Raw genomic sequence first — 25,134 nt, 5'->3', positions numbered from 1 at the left:
GCCGATTCTAAGTAAAATCTGGGCTGAAATAAGACCCATGTGCAACTCTGTGAGCCTGGGACCAGCCAGGGCCGGGGGATCCAGCCAGGGACCAGGCAGGACCCTGACTCTTCTGAGGATGAGGATGGGAAGCAGCTCTGTGCGGGATGCTGGGAGCAGCTCTGTCTCCATCCTCCTCCTCATGTTTCAGACCCACTTATGGGTCTTGCTTCTGTGGCCGGAGGGTTGTGCCACACAGGGATCCAGGACTGCCGCACTGCCCACACTGGGAGCCATAGAATGCCGGAATCCTGGAATAGTTTGGGTTGGAAGGGACCTTCAAGCTCATCTCGTTCCACCCCCTACCATGGGCAGGGACACCTTCCACTAGACCAGGTGTGATGACCCACACTTAAGGGTAAGTCATTACACCAGGTTGCTCCAAGCCCCATCCAACCTGGCCTTGAACCCTTCCCACCGGGAAGCACGAACCCGAGTCCTCGGCTGCCTCCGCCAGCCCTCGCTGCCTCACCACAGCAAGTGAGAACACAGCAGTCGCTTTCCAATTTATTTTTATCTTGTTGATCACATGCTTCTTAATGTTAAATGTTCTGTGGAGGAGGAAATTTCTGCAACTGCAGAATGAATAGGAGTTTAAGGGGTTTCGGTTGAACTCAATAATCAATTTTTGCAAATCCCAAGCTCGTGCTGACAACCTGCAGCAGCCGAGGGATATTAATGATAATGTTCCTATTCTAATTGTGGAAGGAATTGTGCTCCCAGTTGAGGGAGCAGCCCTCTGCCACGTACAGCTCTGTGAGTCGTGTACTTCAGGGACACTGCCTGGTGGCACCAGCCTTGCAGGGTGTGACCCCTCAAGCACCTCCATGCCTGGCTTTGGGGCAGGGCTGGAGGTGACAAAGGCTGAGGAGAAGCCAGGCCTGGCAGAGCAGGATTTAAGCAGCTTGGAGCAGCAACTCGGAGCCTTAGGAAGAGCAGAGAGGTGCTGCACACATGGGTCAGATGTCCTTGTGCTCAGGCTGAGTGTGCCTGGCAGGACACACCGTGCAGCAATGTGGCTTCTGGAACTGTCTGGGTGAAGTTGTTTTCTTCCCGTAAGCATACTGGGTTTAATTTTATTTTAAGCCATTAAAAAACTGCCCACTTTCCTGTGATCTGATTTCATCTTCCAGCTCTGTTACAGCTGCCAGAATGACCAAAATGTGGCTTCAGAAGAGTAGACTGGGATTCTCCTTCAATGCAGACGTGTTTCCAGGGCTTGTATTTCATAGAACCATGGAATGGTTTGGGTGGGAAGGAACCTTAAAGCTCATCCTCCTGCCATGGGTAGGGATACCTTCCACTAGACCAGGTTGCTCCAAGCCCCTTCCAACCTGGCCTTGAACACTTCCAGGGATGGGGCAGCCACAGCTTCCTGGGCAGTAAGAAGAGGGGTTTGGAGAGGGGTGGCCATGCTCTCTGATTGAGAGATTCCCTGGGACAGTCATTATTTTTTAAAATGTACAGAATCCCGGGAGCAGGGGTCGATGGAAATCACCTGCTCCAGGTGAGATCTGAGCAGCAGGGGATGGCAGCTCTGCACATGGTGCAGGGAGGAGGCTTCTGGAGCTGCCTGTGCCCCAGCCACGGGAGTGCAGGAGCTGGAGCGGCAGGAACGGAGCTGAAGCAGTGCAGGCATCCCCACACGCTGCTGCCCTCGTCTGCTGGAGACTTTTACTCCACTGTAGTTTGGTGGGTGAAGGAGGAAACCTGTGCTGTGGTGCAGAGTGTGGTGGCCGAGCGTGACCCCGTCCGCTGGCGGTTCCACCTGACCCACTGGACTTTGCACCCAGGCACAACAGGCTTCGTCCCAGTGACCGCGTGCCCGTGACCCACATCGAGCCTGGCAAATGGCAGAGGGGGTTGGATGAGCAGAGCTGGGGCTGCAAGATTGTTACTTTTTATTCCAATGAGGCTGGTGCTGCCCTGGCGCAGGTTGTCCAGAGAAGCTGTGGCTGCCCCATCCCTGGAAGTGTCCAAGGCCAGGTTGGATGGGGCTTGGAGCAACCTGGTCTCATGGAAGGTGTCCCTGCCATACTGGGGGTGGAACAAGATGAGCTTTAATGTCCCTTTCAACCAAACCATTCCATGGTCATGTGACTCTGGCGTGGCTCTGGCTCTTTGGACCCACTGGAGATGGTGCAGCAGGATTTGACAAATCCTGATGTTAGTGGCAGTTGCGTTTGGTCCCTCAGCAGGAGCTGCCTTTGCACCTGGATGATTTAGGAGACTGAGTGTCAGGCTGGAATTTGGGTATGACAAGCCAGGCACTTCCTCTGGGATTTCTTCATCCCCTCTCTTCCTGTTTGCTTGGGATTTTTTAGAGAGTTGCAGAAGACCTGGCGGCAGGTGGGTGCTCTGTGCCAGGTGGGAGCAGCCACTCTGAGAGAAGAGGACCAACCTGGTGCTCCCTACACCCGTTTGGCTGCTGGCTCCTTGGTTTGATGATGTTGATGATGGTGGGGGGTGATGGCCAGGTTTCCGAGCTGGCAGCCTGTGCCTTGCCAGCACTCCTTGTTGATGCTGTTGGATACCTCCAGTTGAGTCTGTGCTGTGTTGGTGTCAGGCTGTGTAGGCTCCTCCAAGCACCATGGCATGGGATGGAGGCTCTTAAAGCAAGATAGGAAGCACAGCACTGTCAGTGGCCTCAGAGGACCCACTTCCTTCTTCCTGTGCTGCTTTTTGATGGTGGAGGGAGAACTGGAGGCCGTTGGAGGAGCAGGAGTGGAGCATGTCCCAGCTCCACCTGCAGCAGTGTGAGCCTGGGTGGCTGCTCCAGGTACCAGTGCTCCCATTTCAGGTGTCCATCCTTCACCACAGGAACATCCTTCACCAACCTTCACTGCTGTCTTTTCGGTTTGTGAGATGTGGGATGTGGTTTTCAGTCCCAGTGACATTCATGGCTTGTGTTCCTGTGTCCTTGTCCCACAGAGAAGCAGGGTCCTGAGCGGAAGAGGATTAAAAAGGAGCCCGCCACCAGGAAGCCTGGCTTGCTCTTCGGCATGGGCCTCTCGGGGATCCGGGCAGGGTACCCGCTCTCCGAGCGCCAGCAAGTCGCTCTCCTCATGCAGATGACAGCAGAAGAGTCTGCAAACAGCCCAGGTGAGACCTGGAGGAGGGGTTTGCTCTGAGATGTGAGTGGGCAGGTGGGACCTGCATCCCAAATGCCGTGTCTTTCCAGTTCCTGGCGCCACCAGGAGGTTCAGGTGACTGAGCTGCCACCTCCAGCGTGGTCCAAGGGGGCTGGTTTGCTGCTCTGTGGGGTCTCACCCATCCCACAGGGCTCTGCAGGTGACTCCAGCCATGGTGTCACTGGGATTTGCACGTGGCTATGGTTGCCCTTCCTTCCAGTGTCAGGCAGTAGCAGCAAGTGTCCCACGAGCTGAATGCAGGCCACTACTGAGCCTGCCCTGGCTGCTCAACTAGAGTTTTCATTCCATAGGAACCTCCTCCACATCAGCTCCCTGTTTCCCACTGACCTCTCAGCTATCTCAGTAAAGGAGGATTGTGAATAAAGACAAAACATCATCCTCTGTATGTTTTTTAATGTTTCTTCTTGTGGAGGGGGATAAGGCATGTAACCATTGCAGCTGTAACTCGAGATGCGGAGCAGCTGGAATGTGTTTACCACGGATTTTGTATTTTGGTAATTTTTATCTGTTGCAAACATGACCCCCCCCAGGGTTTTTGGAGGACTGTGTCACATCTGCATCCTACACACAACATCGCAGCTTTTAGCCACGTATTTTGTTGTTCTTAACCAATCTCACTGCTGATGTTGCTGGTATTTGGGAAAACTAAAAGGGAAAAAACTGTGGAGTGTTCACTGCATTCCAGTGTTCTCCCAGGAAATGCACAGTCTCCTCCCAAGGCCATCAGACCTCACATGTGCTTGGTAAAAGGCCGCTTCCCTTGGGAATTGAGGTTTGAGGGTAAGGAGCTTCATTGTTGCTCCCGAATCACGGGATTGTCCACAGTGTTTGCCAGGACTCCAGTGGGCTCTGGCAGCCCGTGATTCCCATCTCCGTTGGACACACACAGGCTGCTCTGTTCACATCCACTTCGGAGGCTGGGTTGCCTCTCACTGCCATGTGGGGAATATTTAGGGAAGCGATGAAGCACGATGCATGAGCTCCCTCTAAAGGTTTAGGAATTCTTTGGAATTGCAGTTCCTGACTCTGCTTCTCTCCCTGCAGTTGACACAACACCAAAGCATCCCTCTCAGTCTACAGTTTGTCAGAAGGGAACTCCCAACTCTGCCTCCAAAACCAAAGATAAAGTAAATAAGAGAAATGAGCGAGGAGAGACTCGGCTGCATCGCGCCGCCATCCGAGGAGATGCCCGGCGCATCAAGGAGCTCATCATCGAGGGTGCAGATGTCAATGTGAAGGACTTCGCAGGTAACCAGCCTGGGAATCCCAACCTCTTCCCACCTGGTTGCATGTTCCGCCTCTCAGAATGGCTCCCACCACACAAAGTAGTTTGTTTATAACATGAGGTTGCTCCTTGGAAAGAGAGGATTAGCCAAAAATAGTGATTTCTCTCTTTGGGGAGGAAAGTCTTGTTGCTCTTTAAAAAACAACCAAACAACAAAACACCACACAAAAAACTCCTGTCTGGGCAGGATCCAGAGCAATCCCTGGGGCTGCCCTGGCTCCATACACTGAAACTGTGTACAGGCCCTTCTGGTCCATTTCCTTTGCCATTCCACGTAGGTGCTGTCTTGGAGGTCTGGAGGGAGATTTGCAAAGGGAGATGTGCTGGCTTAGCTCTTTCTTTTTCTTAAAATAGAAGAAATTATGTGCACAGATACATTGCTAAGAGTGGGTTTGTGAAGTCATCGCTCTGGAGTTGGGGGCTCAATGCCTGCAGTTTTCTGAGAGTTGCTTTTAAGGACTGAATGTGGGGGTGCTGCTAATGGAGAGTGAATGTGAAGGGCAAGGTCAGATCCCACCAGGCACTGGAATTAGTGGAGGTGGTGACTGTCCTGAGCCTGGTAGAACCACCTCCTCCTCCTCAGCAGTGCTGCCAAGCTCCTGCTTAGGGTGGTGGGATGACATGGGAACAACCCGAAGTCCTGCAGGGAGAAGGCAGCAATGAGATGATGGTGAAGGTGCTGTTCAAGCACCCCCGTGCTGATGGTGGGACTGGATCAGCCTTTCTTCAGCACATCCAAGAACTTGACTTTGCTCTTTGCTGTTCTCTTTGCACGATTTTGGGGCTATAAATAGATATGGCTGTTCCTCCTCCCATATGATTAATCCGAGTGCCAGACTGAAGTATCAGTTGTGATTAATTCTGGGCACAGGTGCCCCTTCCGAAGGCTCCAAGTGAAGGTAACGGAACGCGCTCCCACGGCGCTATCAGCAAAACACCGGAGCAGCTGCGCTGGGAAACTTCAAAACAGACCCTGCTTAAAAATAGTCTGTTTGAACATGATAAAATATTTTGTTCTGTGCTCTTCAGAGGTTTGTTTGAGAACTGAAGTCGCTGTTACTGTTGAGATCTGCTGTTTGGTTCCCCCCCCGAGCCGGTGTTCAGGTCTGACTGTGTGCTTGGAGAGCACAGAAAATATTTGTGAGGCCAGTTTCAGATCCTTGTCTGCAGTTCAGAGCTCAGGCCCAGTCTGGGCACCAGTGTTTCCCTTACAGAGGAGTTGGAACCTAAAGCCAAACCTTAAACAGTGCTTAAAAGAAGGCTGGAGAGGGACTTTTCACAAGGACATGTGGTGCCAGGAGAAGGGTGAATGACCTTAAGCTGAAGGAATGCAGGGTTAGATGGGATATTGGGAAGAAATCCTTCCCTGTGAGGGTGGTGAGGCCCTGGCACAGGTTGCCCAGAGAAACTGTGGCTACCCCATCCCTGGAAGTGTTCAGGACCAGGTTGAACAGGGCTTGGAGCAACCTGGGCTAGCGGAAGGTGTCCCTACCCATGGCTGTGATTCCTCCCAACCAAAACCATTCCATGATTCTACAAAGAGGAAAGGATTTCAGACCTGTCTTTCACGTAACAGCAGCAATTCTCTTCATTTCTCACATAAAACTTTCCCTTTCCATCTCCTGGGGCCGTGTCCGCTGTGGCAGATGCTCTGCCTGTAGCACATGGTGTGACCAGAGGGAAACGTGGGATTGATTCTATGAGTGCCTGACTGGAGTAGCAGGGCAGAGCTGCAGGTTCCTTCCTTCATGGGCATCCGGACAAACACAGCCGACTTGGCCATCAGAGCAACACGCCCCCTTCCACAGTGGTACCTGCAGCCTCTGTGCCTGGGGGTGACTCTCCCAGTCTGTGCATCTCTGTGAAGGTGCTGTCGTGTGCTGAGTGTCCCTTTCCCTGCAGGCTGGACGGCGCTGCACGAGGCGTGTAACCGGGGCTACTACGACGTGGCAAAGCAGTTGCTCGCGGCGGGCGCCGAGGTCAACACCAAGGGGCTGGACGACGACACCCCCCTGCACGACGCAGCCAACAACGGACACTTCAAGGTTGGGGGTTGCTGGATTTCATTGCTGGGCTTTTAAGGACTCTTTTGTAAACTTGTGCTTCGTGCAGCCAACTGTGAAAACACGGGGATTCTGGTTATTTAATTCTCATTTGCTGTTTAGTGGGCAGGAATTAGTGTTCAAGGCCAGGCTGGATGGGGCTTGGAGCAACCTGTTCTAGTGGAAGGCATCCCTGCCCATGGCAGGGGGTGGAATAAGGTGTTCTTAAAAGTCCCTTCTAATGCAATGATTCTGTGTATTTCCTTGCCCCAAAGCTGTTGTGTGTTTTACTTGGTGTTCCTCTGCACACAAGATAATTCATTCTTCTTCAGGAATTGGGAAGGGAACATGGCCTTGTGTCTTGTTCTTCACCCTTCTTTCCTGCCCAGGTTGGTTCTTAGAATCACAGAATCATTAAGGTTGGAAAAGACCTCCCAGATCATCGAGTCCAGCCATTAACCCAATGCTGCCACGCCCCACCACTAAACCATGTCCTTAAACACCACATCTACATGTTTTTTGTACTTCCAGGGATGATGATTCCGCTGCTTCCCTGGGAATGTTGCTGGATTTTGTCTCCTTTTTAATTGCTGACTGTTAGTACCATGAGGCATGTCCTGAGGACATTCCCCTTATAGTTTTGTATGAAAGTTCTACAAAATACCTGGAATCAAAACATCATGAGCATCTTCAAGCCTCAGTTTCTCTTTTCAGGTGGTGAAATTGTTGTTACATTATGGAGGGAATCCTCATCAAAGCAACAGGAAGGGCGAGACACCTTTAAAAGTAGCGAATTCTCCCACCATGGTGAATCTGCTCCTGGGGAAGACCACGTACCCCTCCAGCGAGGAGAGCTCAACAGGTGAGACTGACCTGTCTGGGGCCGGGGCACTGATGTTTGTGGCCTGCAGCTGTCTGTTAGTGCAGAGACATTAGAGGACAGTGAAGTTTAGATTCTTGTCAGAATATCCACACGCTGCTGCCGTGGTCAGGAGCCCACCTGTAGCTGTAACCCAAATTCAGACAACATAACCAGCAGCTTTAGCTCCGGGAGCTGTTTGCCCTAAGAACCAACGTTGAGATCCCTTCCCTGGGACAATCAAGATGCAGGATTGGAAGCCAATTGCAGGTAAATGGATGTCTTACCTTTAAGACATGGGTAATTTCCGCGGAGAGGAGGAGGTTTGCGTGTCCGCCATGTGTTCCCATCCCTCGACTGTCCCAGCACTGGTGTTTCAGGTTCTGCTCCCAGTCTGTCCTTGCTAGAACCTGTCCCACCAATGCCACTGTTGTGGGACACACTGCAGGTTTTAATTAGAGCTAGAGTTCCCAGTCTTATGGGGAGCCTTGACCTATGCTGTGTGCTGCCATAAACCTGTTACAAAGTTCTCGTGATACACTCAGGCTGTTGTTTTGAGGAGCACGCCATGCAGGTTGGAGCCAGGATGGCTGTTCTTTCCTAAAACATATCCCAACCTGGCATTCCAAGCTGTTGGCTGCCAACCTGGCAAAGTCTGAGTGAGGCCAAAGGGTACCAGGATTGTTCTTAGTGGTTCATGTCTGTCGTAGACCCCAAAGCCTCTCACAGCCTTTAACACGCTGTTCTTCTCTCTCTGCAGAGACCTCAGAAGAGGAGGATGCCCCTTCCTTTGCTCCCTCCAGCTCCGTTGATGGCAATAACACAGACTCAGAGTTTGAGAAGGGTTTGAAGCACAAGCCCAAGGCCCAGGAGCCGCCTAAAACCATCACGCCAGTGAAGGACGAGTATGAATTCGATGAGGACGATGAGCAGGACCGGGTCCCGCCGGTCGATGACAAACATTTGCTGAAAAAGGATTACAGGAAAGAGACTAAAGCAAACAGTTTCATTTCCATACCCAAAATGGAAGTGAAAACTTATACTAAAAATAACACAATTACACCAAAGAAAGCTGCCCACCGCATCCTGTCGGACAGCTCGGACGAGGAGGAGACCAGCGTGGCCGTGGGGACGGGGGAGAAGCTGCGCCTTTCGACCCACTCGATCTTGCCCAGCAGCAAGATCCGGGAGCCCACCAGCACCAAGGCACCGAAGGAGAAAAGCAAAGTAAAAAAGAAGCGGAAGAAGGAGACGAAAAGCAAAGAGGTTCGGTTTGGCAAAAAAAATGACAAGTTTTGTTCCTCTGAATCAGAGAGTGAAAACGTGGAGAGTGAGGAGGATGATAGAGACTCTCTCCAGAGCTCTAGCTGTGTAAAGGACTCGAGGCTAGTGCTAAAGGAATCCTCCTTGTTTAACTCTCTGTCTGCCTCATCAACCTCTTCTCATGGGAGTTTAGCATCCCAGAAACATAATCCCAATCTTACAGAACAGCACTCCAAGCACTGGAGGACGGACAATTGGAAAACCATATCTTCTCCCGCTTGGTCAGATGTCAGTTCCTTATCGGACTCCACCAGGACGAGGCTGACAAGCGAGTCAGACTATTCGTCCGAGGACTCGAGCTTAGAGTCACTAAAGCCAGTCAGGAAGAAACCAGAGCACAAAAAGAAAAACACCCCCCACAACGCTGTTTCTGAGAAAAAGAATTCATTCCATAGCAATGTGGATGGAGCAATTCCAAAGCTGGACAAGGAGGGGAAGGTTGTTAAAAAGCATAAAACAAAACACAAACATAAAAACAAGGAGAAGGGACAGTGTCCCATCAGCCAAGACATTAAAATAATCAAAACATTTTCTTTTGAGTTTGAGGACTCTAAACAAAAGCCTGAGAAAGGCTTGATAGTAGAGACAGAAAATCCAGTCGAAAACAAGTTGAAAGTGTTAAAGCATGAACGGGAACATGGTAAGAAGGAGGAAAAGCTCTCCAAAGGTAAAGTGGAGGAGAAGGAGTGGTTGTTTAAAGATGAGACTGGAAAATCCTCAAAAGAGGAGAAATCATTAAGAAAAATCAAAGATGGTAGTAAAGACCTGAGCAAATCCTTCAGAGAAGGATTGAGTAAATCAGAAAAAGAGAAACCTGTCAAGGAGAAATCTCCCAAGGAGGAGAAACCAAGAATACACAAAGAGGACAGAAAGAAGAAGTCAAAGGACAAGCAGTCCAAATCTGAGAAAAAGAATGAGCTGAAGGAGGAGAAGGTTTCTAAACTAGAGAAAGAAAAATCCTTCAAGGAGGAGAAAGAAAAATGCAAAAAAGAAAAACTTTACAGGGATGAGTCTGGGTTTGATGAGTTTAATAACAAAACCCAATTTGCCGAAAGCGAGGACACGAAGTTCAGCCTTTCAGATGATCAGCAGGAGAGGTGGTTTTCGGACTTGTCCTCTGATTCATCCTTTGATTTCAAGGGTGAAGACAGCTGGGATTCTCCAGTAACAGATTTCAGGGAGATTAAAAATGACACCGTGGCAAAACTAATCATAGAACCCGTGAAAGAGGAAATTAAAGACAAGAAAAAGGAAAATAAAACAAAGGAGAAGAAGGAATACAACGAGAAGCGGAACGAAAAGGACACTTTCCTAAAGAAAAAGGAGAGGGACTATGTGGAGAAAAGCTCCGAGAAGAAAAAGGACCAAACAGACAGACACAAAGTTACTCCCAGTTATTTGCCAGAAAAGGATAAGAAAAGGAAGGATTCTGTAGAGACTGTCAAGGAGAGGAAAGAGAAAGATACAGGTGAAACCAACAAAGACAGAAAAGATTCCTCTGATGGCTCCAAAGAGCGAAAAGATCCCAAGACGAAGCAGGAGGAGCCCTATCGAGACGACTTCAAAGACTATGGCTGTGAAACGTTCTTCAAGGATAAGTCTGACCCTGAATTCAGTGGGAAAACCCTGGAGAGTTGGGAGAGGCACCATTCTGGGAAGGAAAAGGAGAAAAAAGATGCTCCCGATAAAGAAAAAAAAGAAAAGGTGAAGCCAGAAAAATACAAGGAAAAATCCAAAGAAGGCGACAAGGAGAAAAATGAAAAAGTTGTTCCGGAGAAAATTCTGAAGGACAAAGAACTAGAGAAGAGCTTCAAAGAGAAGAAAGAAACTAAGGAGAAGTACAAAGATCTTCACAGCAAAGATAAGGAGAGGAAGAGTTCTTTCGACCAAGTGAAAGAGAAGAAAGAGAAAAACTTCTCCACGGATCGTGAGGATTTCTCCGAGAAGAAGGATGAGAAGAAAGGCAAGGAGAAGAGCTGGTACAGCATCGCCGACATCTTCACGGATGAGAGCGAGGACGAGAGGGATGATTACAGCTTGAGTGGGTTCAAAGTGAGCGACTCTGCTGGGGGCGAAATGCATCGCCTGGACAGTCTGCAGGACAAGGACGATGCGGCTGCCGAGAAGGAGCTGTACCCCGACAAGCACCGCAAGTACTCCTCCGACCGGCAGCACTCGGAGAAGCAGAAGGATAAGGAGTCCAAGGAGAAGAAGAAGGACAAAGGAACATCAGAAGGGGGAAAGGAGAAGAAGGAGAAGAGTTCCTTTGAGAAACACAAAGAGAAGAAAGATAAAGACTCCACTGAGAAGTACAAGGACAGGAAGGACAGGATGTCCATAGATTCCACTCAGGAGAAGAAAAACAAGCAAAAGCTCCCAGAAAAGGTTGAAAAGAAACACACCAGTGACGACAAGGTGAAAAGCAAACATAAGGAGAAACCGGATAAAGAGCATTCCAAAGAGAAGAAGTCTTCAAAAGGAGGGGAGTCAGAGAAGAGCCTGCTGGAGAAACTGGAGGAGGAGGCTCTGAATGACTATAGGGATGACTCCAATGACAAGATCAGCGAGATCTCCTCTGACAGCTTCACAGACAGAGGGCAAGAGCCAGGACTGACCAGCCTCTTTGAGTCTTCAAACCTTTCTCTTGCTGATGCTGCTGAAGAAAAGTTTAAGGACTCTCTCCCTTTACCCTGCCTGCAGGACAAACTCAAGGAGAAGGAGAGACATCGACATTCCTCATCTTCCTCAAAGAAAAGTCACGAGAAGGAAAAAGCAAAGAAGGAGAAGACAGAGAAAAAGGAAAAAACAGAAGAATTCAAGGACTCCAGCAGCAGAAAGGATTCCACTCATTACGAAAAAGATTTCTCTGTGGATGGGGAGGCTTTTGGCTCTTCCTACAACATGAAAGCAGAGGCTGATGAGGAACCAGAGAAGAGCATTGATTACTTATTTTCTGAAAAGAAGGATAAAAATGATTCTGAAAGAGAGTTGTCAAAGAAGGCAGAAAAAGAAAAGACTTATGGTTCCAGCACCATCAGCACAGCTAAAGAGAAAAAGAAGCGGGATAAACACAAGGAAAAATGGAAGGAGGAAAAGGAAAAGCATAGAGACAAACATGCAGATGGTTTCTTTAAACATCACAAAGATGAGCCGAAGTCAACGCTCAAAGACAAGGATGGACCTCAAGTTACCACCTTTAAAGATAAATCCAAGGAGGACAACCTCAAATTCGGCGAAACCAAACTGAAGGAGAAGCTCAAGGAGAACCAAGACAAAGACAAATCAGACTCCATAAAAATAAGCAATGGGAATGAGAAAATAACCATTTCCAAAGACAGTGGCAAGAAGGATGCCAGACCAAGGGAGAAACTTCTGGGAGATGGTGATCTGATGATGACCAGCTTTGAGAGGATGCTGAGCCAGAAAGACCTGGAGATCGAGGAACGGCATAAAAGGCACAAAGAGAGAATGAAGCAAATGGAGAAAATGCGGCACAGGTCCGGAGACCCCAAGTTAAAGGATAAGCTTAAGAGCTCGGAAGATGTGCGCAAGAGGAGTCTGGATCTGTCCACAAAGAAGCCGCTGTCTCTGGATACTCAGCTCAAGGACAAGAAACTCAAAGAGTTGGGTCCACTGACTCCTATACTGTCACCAGAAAACAAGGCACAGCCTGCCGTGGGGACAGACTCCAAGGACTGGATCACGGGTCCTCAGCTGAAGGAGATCCTCCCGGCATCTCCCAGGCCAGATCAGAACCGGCCGACGGGCGTCCCAACCCCAGCATCCGTTGTCTCTTGCCCAAGCTATGAGGAGGTGATGCAGACGCCCAGGACTCCGTCATGCAGCAATGAGGACTACACGGACCTGATGTTCGAGTGCGCAGACTCACAGCACTCACTGCCCATCTCCACCATGTCCATGAACGCCTGCTCCCCATCCTTCTTTGACAGATACACCAACGTTCCCAGCGGGCTCCCCGAGAACCCGAGTCAGACCCCGACTCGTACCATCCCCTCCACAAACCTCTATCGTTCCATCTCGGTGGACATCAGAAGGGCGCCTGAAGAAGAATTCAGCGTCGGAGATAAGTTTTTCAGACAGCAAAGTGTCCCGGCGACATCAAATTATGACTCTCCAGTGCAGCATTTAATGGAGGAGAAAGTTCCCCTTCCTTCTGTTCCTGCTGAGAAGTTCCAGTGTTTATCTCCTGGGTATTACTCCCCAGATTATGGAGTTTCCTCACCCAAAGTGGAAGCTTTGCACTGTGCACCGGGAGCTGTCAGCGGGGTCGCCCAGTCGCCTGAAAGTGTTTTTTCTGGTTTACAAGCAAAATCCTCCCCTTCGCACAGAGATGAGTTGCTGGCTCCTTCGGTGGAAAGTGCTCTTCCCCCCGACCTCGGCATGCCCTTGGATACCACGGAGGAGCAGCAAGCCACCGCCTCCATCATGCCACCAGAATCCACCTACCTACCACCCATCGAAGAAAACCATTTCAGTTCAGGTATGCCAGAACAAAACAACATAGACTGGGATAACCCTCCTTCCCGAAACCCGGACGCCACCATTCCCCCTAGCCTGATGAGTACCCCCACAGAGCATCCTGTGCCCTGGTCCATGGGCTCTGAGCTTCTGATGAAATCTCCCCAGAGGTTTTCCGAGTCCCCTAAACCTCCACTCTGTTCCCTAGAACCGATTCATCCTGCACCGGTAGCCTTCATTCCCACAGAGACTTCCTACCCCGTTTCTCCCATCTCTTACCCTCTGTCAGTGTCTGAACCACGGCTGGAGGAAGTCAAGGAGGATGCTGAGGAAGCAGTTCCTGGAGAGATAGTGAATGCCGAAGAGCAGGCTCCTTACATGTCCCCTACTAGGTTAGACACCTTCTTCAATAACTGCAAGCCTCTTCCAGAAGAAGCACCAGAGATCCCTCCAGAGCCCCCGTGTGTGCCAGCAGAACCTCAGGCCGAAGTTGTCACTGCACCAGAAAACAACTATTTGGAAAACAATAACGCAGCACCTGCAAATACGGAGGAGGCGGTGACGTGGCCCGATCCCTTCACCAACACTGAGGATGACTTGGACCTTGGCCCCTTCTCGCTCCCAGAGCTGCCACTCCAGCCTAAGGACGTTGCGGAGACGGAGATGACCGAGGCAGAGGCGGTGGAGGAAAGCCCAGCAGCAGCTTCGGAGCCGAGCGCTGGGATCATCAAAACCAGTGCGTCCGTGATAGCATCTGGCGAGCCGGAGGAGCCACCGGCCAGCCAGGCAGCGGCTGCCCTGCCCGTGGACACGGAGCCACCAGCAGAGGAGCAGAAACCAGAAGTGGCTGCGCAGGAAACCGCCTCAGAGGTGCTGAACGTGGCTGAGGAGAAAGGAACGGAGGACTTGGAAACGCAGGTTTTCCAGCAGACCCCGTCAGAGTCCGCACAGGTGGAGAGCAAAGAGGTGGAGGCTGTGCACGAGGAGCTGTCATCTGCTGGTGGGGTGGCAGAGAGCAGCTCCCAGCCCTGTCCCCTGCCCTTGTCCAGCTGCGAGGGCGCCGTTCCTCAGGACGGTGCTGCGGCCCGTGGCGGGAGCCAGGCCCCATCATCCCAGGCAGACACACCTCCAGGCAACGCTCAACCAGAAGTTGTGGAACCAATACAAAAACCAGTAGCAGAAGCTCCCAAACCACCCAAAATAGAAGAGATTCCTCAGCGGATTACCAGGAACCGGGCTCAGATGCTCGCCAACCAAAACAAGCAGAATGCCGCCTCAGCCGAGAAGGAATTTCCTCCCGTCTCCGCACCCGTCACACGTGCCAAAGGCCGCATCACGGAGGAGGAAGATTCCCAGGCTCAGCACCCGCGGAAGCGCCGCTTCCAGCGCTCCAACCAGCAGCTGCAGCAGCAGATCAACACGTCCACCCAGCAGACGAGGGAGATGATCCAGCAAACACTGGCAGCTATTGTGGATGCGATAAAACTGGATGACATTGAACCATACCACAGTGACAGGTCCAACCCCTACTTCGAGTACCTCCAGATCAGGAAAAAGATCGAGGAGAAGCGGAAAATCCTCTGCTATATTACTCCCCAAGCTCCACAGTGCTACGCTGAGTATGTCACCTACACAGGCTCCTACCTGTTGGATGGCAAACCTCTAAGCAAGCTCCATATTCCAGTGGTGAGTCACCTTCTCTGTTTAGCATCAGGGACTGTCCCCTCCCTCGCTGCAAAAGGCACAGCCAAGTTTTCCCCCATGCCCTGTGACCACCCTTGCAATGCCTACATGTCCCAGCTGTGGCTTTAACCTGCTTTTATAATATGACACCAAACCTGAGCCTGGATAAAAGTCCATGGCTGTGTGTTAAATGCAGCCCCTGAGATGCTGCATTTTTGCAGGGAAAGACCTTGGGCTGTGCTGAGGGACCCGAGATTTGGGCAGGCTTTAGAGCAAAGTTTGTATGAATCCATTGGATTTGAAGCTGGAAGGTTAAGCCACTTTTACAGCAGTGTAGTAACAGGATAATGAACCTGGAACAGAGGAAAAGGATGGCTCTTAACTCCTGCCTTCGTTTTCCCAAACTCTGCTATTTGACTTGGCACTGGGACCAGCATTTCCCTACTGGGATGATGAATGGCCTCACTAATACAAGTGCATCAATAATCTTAGTGCTGCAGGCAGTAAATCTGGATCCGGATGGAGGAGGGTCAGTGTGACCGACCACACCAGGTTCTGTTCCCTGCTGTGCACAGGGCGAAGGACCTCGGGCTGTGGGTTCCTGCCACAGGGGTGTTGGCCCTGGCGTTGTGTTCACATCTTGTTCCTTCCTACACTTCCTAGACCAACCTGTTTCTCTGTTGGCAGCTGGGGCTGTGCTGGAGGAACACCTTGCTCCCCAGAAGGTGCAGGATAGATTGGTACACAGGCTCCCATCCCAGGACTCAGGCCAGACTGCTCCTGGCAGTGGTTCTCCAACAGTCAGACACGCTTGGACACCTGCACAACCTGCCCTGAGGCACGTGGAGGGGTTCAGGCTCTAGTTCTGGAGGCTGAACTCTCCTCCCATCACTGGGCACCTTTTGCCTTATTGTCTCATGCTCACTGAGGTCTGAGCACCAGCGGGATCTTGTCCTTGGCAGACCATGGGGTGTCCCCCGGTCCCTCCCCAAGTCCATGGCCAATGTGCATTTCAGGGTTCTGGCAGCACCCCAGGCTGTGCTCCCAGCAGTGATCCTGGCTCTGACTCTCTGGCTCTAACCCTGTGCCCACAGATTGCCCCACCGCCGTCGCTCGCCGAGCCGCTCAAGGAGCTCTTCAAGCAGCAGGAGGCCGTCCGGGGGAAGCTGCGGCTCCAGCACAGCATAGAGCGGGTAAGGGGGCACTCAGCTGGGGAACGGGGCCCAAATTTCCTCTGCTGGGGAGGCTGAGGCTGCCATGCTCACTGCTTTGCTCTTCCTCAGGAGAAGCTCATCGTCTCCTGCGAGCAGGAGATCCTGAGGGTTCACTGCCGGGCAGCGAGGACCATCGCTAACCAGGCCGTGCCCTTCAGTGCCTGCACCATGCTGCTGGACTCTGAGGTGTACAACATGCCTCTAGAAAATCAGGTCAGTGCCTGTCTCGGTGGGGAGAAGTGTCTCAGAAGTTTATCAGTGAGTCTCAGGACCCTTTGCTCTTCCTGATCAGGATCATCTCACACGCTGGAAAGGTTTATTTTAGTACTCCCTGGGTCTTTTCCTGTGGAAGGAAGGGGAGAGGGCCATGACACTGCTACACTGCGGGAGGGATCCTGGGTAGGGACAGGGTCCTGGGATTTATTAGTGACCTGTGTATTGATCCAGGAGCTTTGTTTTATCCCTCAGCATTTCCCAGCCAAGTGTCTGTGCTGCTGTGATCTTGACATGAGTTGAAGGAGACAGGGAGGTGCAGGTGCTGTGATGGGCTGACATGGACAGATTCCCTGCAAAGCAAGTTAAAACAGGGAGTGTGTGCACACAGGCATATGCATCCCCACCCAAGGCTGAATCCTTGGAAAGGGCTTCAGGAGCAGCTGGAAGCAGCATGCTCCATCCTCCATCCCTGCAGGCACCTCATTTCTGAGGTGTGCCCCAGGAGGGGTTTGAATGTGGCCTGTGAGACCTGTAACCGCTTAAAGTACAAAAATAATCCCCCGTGTCATTCCTTTTGCTGTCCTTTCCTTAGGGAGATGAAAACAAATCGGTCAGAGACCGTTTCAACGCACGACAGTTCATTTCCTGGCTGCAGGATGTGGATGACAAGTACGATCGGATGAAGGTGAGAGCCCTGGGAGCCCCGTGCTCCAGGCTGGGGCATTCTAGAAGGGTCCCGGCTGTGGCTGGAACCTGGAAGCTGCCTTAGTGGTTTCCAGCACAGAGTGGGTGTTGTGAGGTGATCAGGGCAGGGTTGCATGGTGGGGATGCTCACATGTGTGGCACAGCAGAGCGTTGGGAGCCTCTGCAGGGATTTGGGGAGCACAGTGGTCTCTGCTGGTTCCAAAAATGGGGAGGGGAGGCAGGTTCACCTTGGGGCTGAATTCAGCTGGGATTCCACCTCATGCCTCTGGTTGGAGCTTTCCCAGTCGGTTGAACCCTCAGGGGCTGCTCTTTGCCAGGAGCATGTGTTGCAGTGAGCCCAAAACCTGTGGAGAGCTTCAGGGTGTCAGGAGCCCGGGCGGTGATTCCAGAAAGCTCTGAGAGCCACACTCTAGCATTGGAAGGAGCAGGGACAGTTGTGCTGCAGCTGGTGACACGGAAGGGATTGGCAGGTCCCACAAAGGGAGAAGGTCACTGTGGGGGCCAATGGGGACTGTGCCAAAGTGGTTATTGGTGGGGTCCGTGTTCTGGGGTACTTCCAAGCCTTTCAAACCCAAAGCTTCTGGGTTTGCCCCAGCTCCTGCTGGAACTGGGCTCAGCAGACATCCCAAATCCAGCTGTCCTGTGTGTGGCATCCCTTACTGCATTTAGTGCTGTGCCCACCTCAGTGGCTGCACATCCCCTGGGTTTGCTGGGTGGGACGGGCAGCAGGACCCTCTCCCCCTCCGCCTTCACCTCCCATTGGTTTTTCCCAATCCAGACATGCCTGCTCATGCGACAGCAACATGAAGCAGCTGCCTTGAACGCGGTGCAGAGAATGGAGTGGCAGCTGAAGGTGCAGGAGCTGGACCCCGCAGGGCACAAATCCCTCTGTGTGAACGAGGTGCCCTCGTTCTATGTGCCAATGGTCGACGTGAACGATGACTTCGTGCTCTTGCCGGCATGACAGTTCCACCCCAGGAGACATCACTGAACACTGGCAAGGACGGGAGCGCTCCGAGGTCGGGCGGTCGAGCTCACATTCACCTTTACCGCTTGCTGATGAATCCCTGGTCAGAGGAGGAGGAAGCAGCTATCGGCAGAAAACAAAACAATAAGAAAAAATAATTGCACTTTCTTCACAACATGTCCCTCGCTTCCGGACTGACGGCAGCTCCGCGGGGCAGCGGGCCGGGCACAGCTCCTTCCCACCGGCGGCTGCGGCAGGGAGGCACCGGGCAGTGCCGGCGGCGGGCACTCAGCGGCCCTGAGACTGGCCAGGGCGCGGAGGGAGGAGGCCAAGGACACCGTGTGTGTGTTGCAGAAGCTGCTGAGCGGGGCCAGCAACCACGTGAACCATGTACTTGTGAACACCGTGATTTCCAGCTCTCTGTTTTCCACCGGGCGCGGATCTCCTCTCGGAGAAGCTGCAGTAGGAAACCGTGGGGGGAGGGGGGGTGTTTGAGTTTCTCGTTCCATCATGGGTATGTCTACAAAAAAAAAAAAAAAAAAAATCCAACAAAAAAAGTCACAAAAAATCCCCAATTAGCAACAAAAAGACAGTGTCCAAGTTGGGCAGCGGCGACTCGGAGCGGGGACGGCTCCGGGATGTGCCCACAGCAGCCGCTGCCACCGTCGGGGACGAGCAGAGGAGCCGCCGGGGCGGCACGGCCGGGGAGACGGCGACGCAGAGAAAGGACTTTGCCAACTGTGTTTTTAATGGAGTAAAATCCACGTGGTTTATATATTTTTTCCTTTAATCTTGGGCATTTCGTTTCTCTTTCTGAGAACATAACTTGAAAACACTACAGAGCCAATACTCATATAAAGAAAAATTGTATCCCATAAATGCTGTACAGTTTTTATATACATTAACAATGTACTTTTGCTGCCTTCTAGATAATTTATTTTGCAACACATTACTGCACAGTTGTAAATAACTTATGTACTGTAACATCACTTTCAGTTATGTGTAAAGAAATAAATAAATTAATTAAAATTATCTTTGTATTTATAGTTCAGCCTGGGCAGCACTTTCCCTGTCAAGGAAAGGGTTGCCCAGAGAAGCTGTGGCTGCCCCATTCCTGGAAGTGTTCAAGACCAGGTTGGAGCAACCTCGTCTAGTGGAAGGTGTCCCTGCCCATGGCAGGAGTTGGAACAAGATGAGTTTTGAGGTCCCTTCCAACCCAAACCATTTCATGGTTCTGTGATTTTGAATATTGTTTTTCTCCCCTTTCCCTGCCCCTTTGTGTCCAGTGGGATTAGAAACCCTTCAGCTGGTTGTGATGGGGAGGACCATGGGGAGAGGGGAGCCCCCCCTGTGCCATGTGCCAGCTGGGGGGTCACAGTGTGACATGAAGAATGTTTGGGCTCAGACTGGTGAATTTACAGCCCCTGTAGTGACTGTGAGCCAAGGAGCTGCTCTTTGGGGCTGCAGAGTCTGGAGAAGGCCCAGGGTGGGCCTGGGCTTAATGCAGGGGACAAAGTTGACTGTCAGCTCAGGGATGCAGCTGGAGGCAGGTCAATGCCTATCCAAGACTTCTGTGCTTTCCTTCCACCTGCTGCCCAACCTTTCCCAATGGGCAGCTGCCCACAACTGCTGTCCCCAGGCTGGTGTGCTGGGATGAGGGGTGGCCTCTGTGGACCCCTGATGCCAGCTCTGAGTTCTCCAGCTTCTTCTGTTGGATTTTCCTGGCTGCTTGTGCTGGTTCAGTGTCTCAGCTGCCACTTTGGGAAACAAAGATATTCCAAATGCCTTTTGGCTCCTCTTCCTCTGCTGGTGAGGCCATGCTGAGGGGACTAGGGGGGGGCTCTGGATTCAGCCCCCAACCCGGTTCCCCACTTGCGCTCCCACCGGCTTTGCAGCCAGCTGTGGAATTTTCCGTGGTCTGAGCATGGGGACCTTGAGGGTTTCACTCCAACACGTCTCAAGGGGGGTCCCTCCTTCCCCTCCCCAACCCCCAACTCCTGCCTTGGCACTGCTGGCACCAGGATCAGGGATCACCACAGCAGGACCACTCATTGCAGCTGCAGCAGGATGGGCAGTGCCATGTCCCACCTACAGCCAGAGGGATTTTTCCCCCCATCCTTGCCCTGGGCTGTGGGGTCAGGGTGGGCGACTAGTGCACTGGGACTGGGGGCTGCTTCTGTGTCAGGGGCTTCAAGAAAGCAGCCACAAATACATTAATTAATTTCCAACCCTGCTCTTTATTTTGTTAAATTCATCTCTGTAGGCACAGAGAGGCCTTTTATCAGTGTGTAAAGCAGGAAAGTCCCGTGGGCTCATCTGACCAAGGTACTGGTGGCCTTGGGAGTCTCCAGGGTCAGTTTTCCTCCCGGCACTGTTACTTCCAGCCGGGTCCATGGGTGCAGATCCCGTGGAGGGAGGCAAAGAAATGCAGATGTGATTTTTTTTTTTTAATGTGATTCTTTCAGTGTGACTTTGTAGGTGCAATTTCTCAATGTGATTTTCGATGTGATTTTTGATGTAATTTTGTGGATGGAATCTTTTTCACCGCTGCAGGTCCGGAGCTGAGCACCCGAGTGATGCTGCTGCCCCCAGAAATCATGTCTGTGAGTAAATTTTAAAAAGAAGAGGGGAAAAAACCCCTCTATTTGCAGCTCGGCTGCTCCATTGGCTCTTCCCACAAGGTAATGTGGCACTGGGTGCCCACCAGTTCCCTTCCTGGGGAAGGGTCACAGATCCCACTGGCCCCTTTTGAGGTTTAGGGGGACCCGGTGCATTTGTGGGTGTTCACAGATGGGTCCTGGCACCCTCGGCTGCACCTCAGCACTCCCAACACCAGCTGGTCTGCGGGTCCCCCAGTACCGAGAGGGTGCCTTAGTTTGGAACACCGTGGAGGAAGGGGGGCTGAGCTGGGGCTGGGGGGTGAACTGGGGCTTGGAGGGGGGGCAAAAAGGGGCAGGGGGGGTGAATTGGGTTGAGGGAACCGAGCCGGGGTTGAGGGTGAAGGGGCCTTGGGGAGCCAAAATGGGTTCCAGTCTTGGGATGGGGGCAAACCGGGCTGGGGTGTGAACGGGGCTGGAGGTATTGAACCCAGTGTTGGGGGGAGGAAACTTGGGCTGGGAGGACTGAAACGGGCTGGAGAGGGGATGAACAGAGAGGCGGAGGGGGTGATCAAACAGACTGGATGAACTGGGTTTGGGGTGGCAAACAGCTGGAGTTAGGTGGGCTGAGCCCGGTGTTGCAGGGCACGAACCGGGAGTGGGGTGTGTGAACTGGGCTTGGCGAGGGGCAAATTGGGACTGAGGGGGGCGAGCCGGCTCGAAGAGCGGCTGAACCGGGCCTGGGGTGTGTGAACCGGGCTGGGGAGACAAACCGGGCTTGGGCGGGGGGTGCAAACCAGGTCTGATCCCCGTGTTGGGGGGCGCGAACCGGGCTTTGGGGGTGCTGAACTGAGTTGGGGGGGGGACCTGAACCGGTACTGGGGAAGGGGGGGTGTCAGAGCCGGGGGGGCCCCGTCGGGGCGGTGCCGCGGGGCGGGCCCGCCCGGTGCCGCCCCCACCTGCCCTCGCCGAGCGCGGGCGCGATCGCGGCGATGGCGCTCGGGGGGTCGCGGCCGCGGGGCCGGCGGGCGGCGGGGGGGTGGGCGCCGTGCGCGGCGCTGGCGCTCGGGTGGGCGCTGGGGTGGGCGCTGGGCGCGGAGCCCCCGCACCGCTGCCGCCCCGACGCCGCGCTGCTGCCGCCGCCGCTCCGCCGGCTCGGGGGCCCCGCGCTGCTCCGCGCCGCCGTCCCGCGCCTCCGCGGCGGCTGGAGCCCCTGCCAGCTGTACCGCTACACCCCCGGCACCCCCGGCACCCCCCGCCCCAATGGCACCGGGCCCTGCACCCGCGGATGGCACTACGCCCTGCCCGCCGCCGGCCTCCGCGCCAACCTCGTCACACAGGTGGGGGACAGGGGCGGGGGGGTCTCAGGGGAGTTCAAGGAGCCCCGGGGGTGGGGGGTCCCGTGGTACAGGAGGGTGGGGTGGGGCGGAAGGCTATGGGGGGAGTTTGGAGCGAACAAGCTGGAGGTCCCAACCCCTGGAGCAAGTTGGGAACCCCCGTAAGGATCCCACGGGAAAGCCCTGGATATGCTGGGAGAACACCGGGGATGTCCTGGGATGTGGGGGAGAGGGAGTTTGCTTGGAGGGGGAAGCAGGGATCCTGGGAAGAGAGAGGGGTCCTGGGAGGAGAAGGTGGGAGACCCCATGGAAAGGGATTTGGGGTAGGTGGGGGAGCCCTGGAGGAAAGTTGCTGAGGGGTTGGAGGGTGTCCAGGGGAGAGGGCTCTAAGGACCTTCAGCACCATCCTGGCACATCCCCACATTTCTACTTGTTGGGTGGGGGTTGGTCAGGAGACCCCCCCCATCTTTCCCAGCCCTGTCAGCAGCAATAGGGGGGGCCTGCTGAACCCCCCATGCTGACAGCCCTCCATTGTGTCCCCCCACAGTGGGACCTGGTGTGTGCCTCACGCTGGAAGGTGCCCCTGGAGCAGACCACACACCTGTTGGGCTGGACACTGGGCAGCGTCACCGCCGGCCTGGCCTGTGACAGGTAACGGGGGTGCCCGTGTGGCCCCCTGGGCAGGGGATGCCATGCCCAGCCCTACTCACAGCCTGTCCCTGGTAGGTTTGGCCGCCGTCCCACCTTCCTGCTGTCCCTGGCGTTGGCAGTGCCCGTGGGCCTCGCCGTGGCACTGGCCTTGAACTTTCTCATGGTCCTGGTGGCTCGGCTGCTCTTCGGGGCAGCACTGGCAGGAGCCTTCCTCGCTCTCTACGTGGCCCGTGAGTGTGATTGGGAGGGTCCACAGGGGTGTGGGGATTGAGGATGCTCTGAGGTGCAGGATGCTCTGGGATACAGGATGCTTTGGGGTGCAAAATGCTCCAGGGTATAGGATGCTCCAGGATGCAGGATGCTGCATGGTGCAGGATGCACTGGGATGCAGGATGCTCTGGGATGATTCTCCAGGGTGCAGGATGTCCTGTGTCAATGGCACCCACAGTGCACTCTTCACCTCCTGCCAGGGCTGGAGCTGTGTGAGCCCCCCCACCGACTGGGGGTGACGATGGTGGCTGGAGTCTTCTGGATCGCTGGGGAGCTGCTGCTGCCAGGGCTGGCCCTGCTGTGCCGGGATTGGCGGGTGCTGCAGGGCGCCGTCACCATGATCCTGGCTCTGCTGGCTGCCTGCTGGTGGTAAGGAGCCCCTGGACAGGGGGTTGTGCGGGGCTGGGTTGTGCCTGGTGCTGTTGCCAAGCTGTTCCCAGCCAGGCACACCCTGTCCAGGGCCACAGGAGGGATCAAAGGCTGCCCAGGACTCTCCAGGGGAGTGGGAACCCTTCCACCCTGGGTAAATGTTTGCTCAGGTTTGAAGTTGAGGGTTTCTGGGCAGTGTTGCTTTGAAGCCGGATGGGAGGGTCAGTGCTGGAGGGGGCCAGGCCCCTGGGGAGCTCTGTGACCTGACACTCATGCCCCAGGTGCCCAGCACTGCTGCTGGAGTCAGCACGCTGGCTGCTGGCCACGCAGCAACTGGAGAGGGCCAGGAAGACCCTACAGGCGCTGGCTGAGGACAACTGGCCCCAGGACAGCCTCCTCACGGGTGTGTGGGGGAACTCCAAGGGTGATGGAACACTGGGACCCCTCCCCACAGCCATGGTGCTGAGGGTGGTGGGGCAGTGCCGACTCTATCCTGGGATCCCTTCTCCCAGCAGAGCTGGAGGCCTTGTCCGAGGGATCCCCACAGCCCCGGTACCACGCCGTCTGTGAGATCTTCAGCACCAGAGTCATCTGGAAGAACGGCGTCATCCTCGGCTTCGCGGCGTGAGCATGAGGGGGATACTGTGAGGGTGCTGCTGGGGTGGGGGGTCTCACTTGTGGCCCCCTGACGCCGCTCTCCCACAGGTTCATCGGCTCCGGCATCCGCCACTGCTTCACTCGCAACCTGGCCCCCCACCTGCCCCACTTCTTCTCCTCCTACTTGGTGCTGGTGGGCACCGAGGTGGCCGCCTGCCTCTTCGTGTGCCTGACAGCCGAGCGCTTCGGACGCCGCGCCATCCTCCTCCTCTGCACCGTCCTCACGGGCATTTCCTCCCTCCTGCTGCTGGCCCTCACCCAGTGTAAGAACCCTCAGGGGACCCCCAGGGATGCAGCCCCCAACTGGGGAGGAAACTGCATGTCTGAGAGGGGTGGGTGCGGGATTTGACCCCTGATGGTGCTTCACCCCCTCCCAGACCTGCTGGAGCTCATTGTCCTGACCCTTTCTGTGGTGGGCACAGCTGCCTCCCATGCTGTCACCATGCTCAGCATCTTCTTTGCCAGTGAGGTTCTCCCCACTGTGGTCAGGTAAGGGGGGAGCCGCCCCCCTCCTGTGCTACCCTTGGTTGGGGGTACAGGGGCAGGGCCCCCTCTGAGTGTGTTCCCCCCGCAGGGGCGCCGGGCTGGGCCTGGTCGTGGGGGCCAGTTTCGTGGGCAAGGCGGCAGCGCCCATCACCGCCATCCCCAACAGCCGTGGCTTCTTCCTGCACCACGTGGTGTTCGCCTCCTTCGCCATCCTGGCCGTGCTCAGCATCATGTTGCTGCCTGAGAGCCAGGGCCGCAACCTGCCCCAGTCCCTGCAGGACGGTGAGAACCAGCGCCGGCCCCCCCTCTTCCGCCGACCCCCCTGCGAGGACCACCTGCCCCTGCTCTCCTCCCATGGCATCCCCCACGACTATTCCCACCTCGCTGCCTCCACCAAGAGGATGCTGGGCTCCCTGGACACTCCTCATGAGATGTAGCTGTACCCCGATCCCTGGGGGTCTCCCCACTGCTGGGACGCCCATCCGTGCGTGCTCACGGGGATGACAGGGAGCCCCAGGACGTGCGTTGGGTGGGTTGGGAGAGCAGCACACCCTCCCGCAGCAGGGCCAGATCCTGCCCCAGGAGGACCGGTGCTGGGAGCCCTGGGGTGGGGGTGATGCCCCCCTGATGGGTGCTGCTGGCTCCCAATAAAAGTGCCTTGTGTCTATGGGCCATCAGTGGGGGGGGGGGGACACCACCCCCCCACCACTGGCCCCTGCTCTTTATTATGGCGTGACTCCTCACCCCCCTCCCCAGCTCTGTGGGGCTGCCCCAGGGTGTCCCCTCCCGGGGCTGCCTGGGTT

General features: G+C 54.4%; 2 protein-coding genes across 2 annotated transcripts in view; both read left to right on the top strand.

Annotated features, from left to right (window-relative positions):
* Positions 1-18,996, top strand: part of ANKRD11 (ankyrin repeat domain 11) — a 33,670-nt gene extending 14,674 nt beyond the window's left edge. Inside the window, exons 3-11 of the mRNA XM_027719763.2 lie at positions 2,971-3,141; positions 4,236-4,439; positions 6,379-6,521; positions 7,233-7,380; positions 8,138-14,865; positions 15,957-16,055; positions 16,146-16,289; positions 16,885-16,977; positions 17,776-18,996. Coding sequence (XP_027575564.2) covers positions 2,971-3,141; positions 4,236-4,439; positions 6,379-6,521; positions 7,233-7,380; positions 8,138-14,865; positions 15,957-16,055; positions 16,146-16,289; positions 16,885-16,977; positions 17,776-17,961 — 7,916 coding nt within the window. The 3' untranslated portion in view covers positions 17,962-18,996. The remainder of the gene's footprint in view (positions 1-2,970; positions 3,142-4,235; positions 4,440-6,378; positions 6,522-7,232; positions 7,381-8,137; positions 14,866-15,956; positions 16,056-16,145; positions 16,290-16,884; positions 16,978-17,775) is intronic.
* Positions 18,997-21,553: 2,557 nt separating this feature from the next.
* Positions 21,554-25,056, top strand: SLC22A31 (solute carrier family 22 member 31). The gene is made up of 9 exons (XM_027719770.2): positions 21,554-21,901; positions 22,446-22,549; positions 22,625-22,779; positions 23,020-23,188; positions 23,470-23,591; positions 23,704-23,812; positions 23,894-24,108; positions 24,223-24,334; positions 24,420-25,056. The coding sequence occupies exons 1-9, from the start codon at positions 21,554-21,556 to the stop codon at positions 24,766-24,768; spliced, it is 1,683 nt and encodes a 560-aa protein (XP_027575571.2). The 3' UTR covers positions 24,769-25,056.
* The last annotated feature ends 78 nt before the right edge of the window (positions 25,057-25,134 follow it).

Source organism: Pipra filicauda, unplaced genomic scaffold (genome assembly GCF_003945595.2).
Source record: "Pipra filicauda isolate LSUMZ 115617 unplaced genomic scaffold, ASM394559v2 scaffold261_size1826302_pilon, whole genome shotgun sequence".
In the NCBI taxonomy this organism is placed as follows: Eukaryota; Metazoa; Chordata; class Aves; order Passeriformes; family Pipridae; genus Pipra; species Pipra filicauda.
This window is presented reverse-complemented; position numbering and strand designations above follow the sequence as displayed.

Bases quoted from the DNA above. Each gene is read 5' to 3' on its own strand.
- SLC22A31 (XM_027719770.2), top strand. From the start codon at position 21,554: ATGGCGCTCGGGGGGTCGCGGCCGCGGGGCCGGCGGGCGGCGGGGGGG. The intron at 21,902-22,445 runs GTGGGGGACAGG...GTCCCCCCACAG, and splicing joins GCGCCAACCTCGTCACACAG to TGGGACCTGGTGTGTGCCTC. The intron at 24,109-24,222 runs GTAAGAACCCTC...ACCCCCTCCCAG, and splicing joins GCTGCTGGCCCTCACCCAGT to ACCTGCTGGAGCTCATTGTC.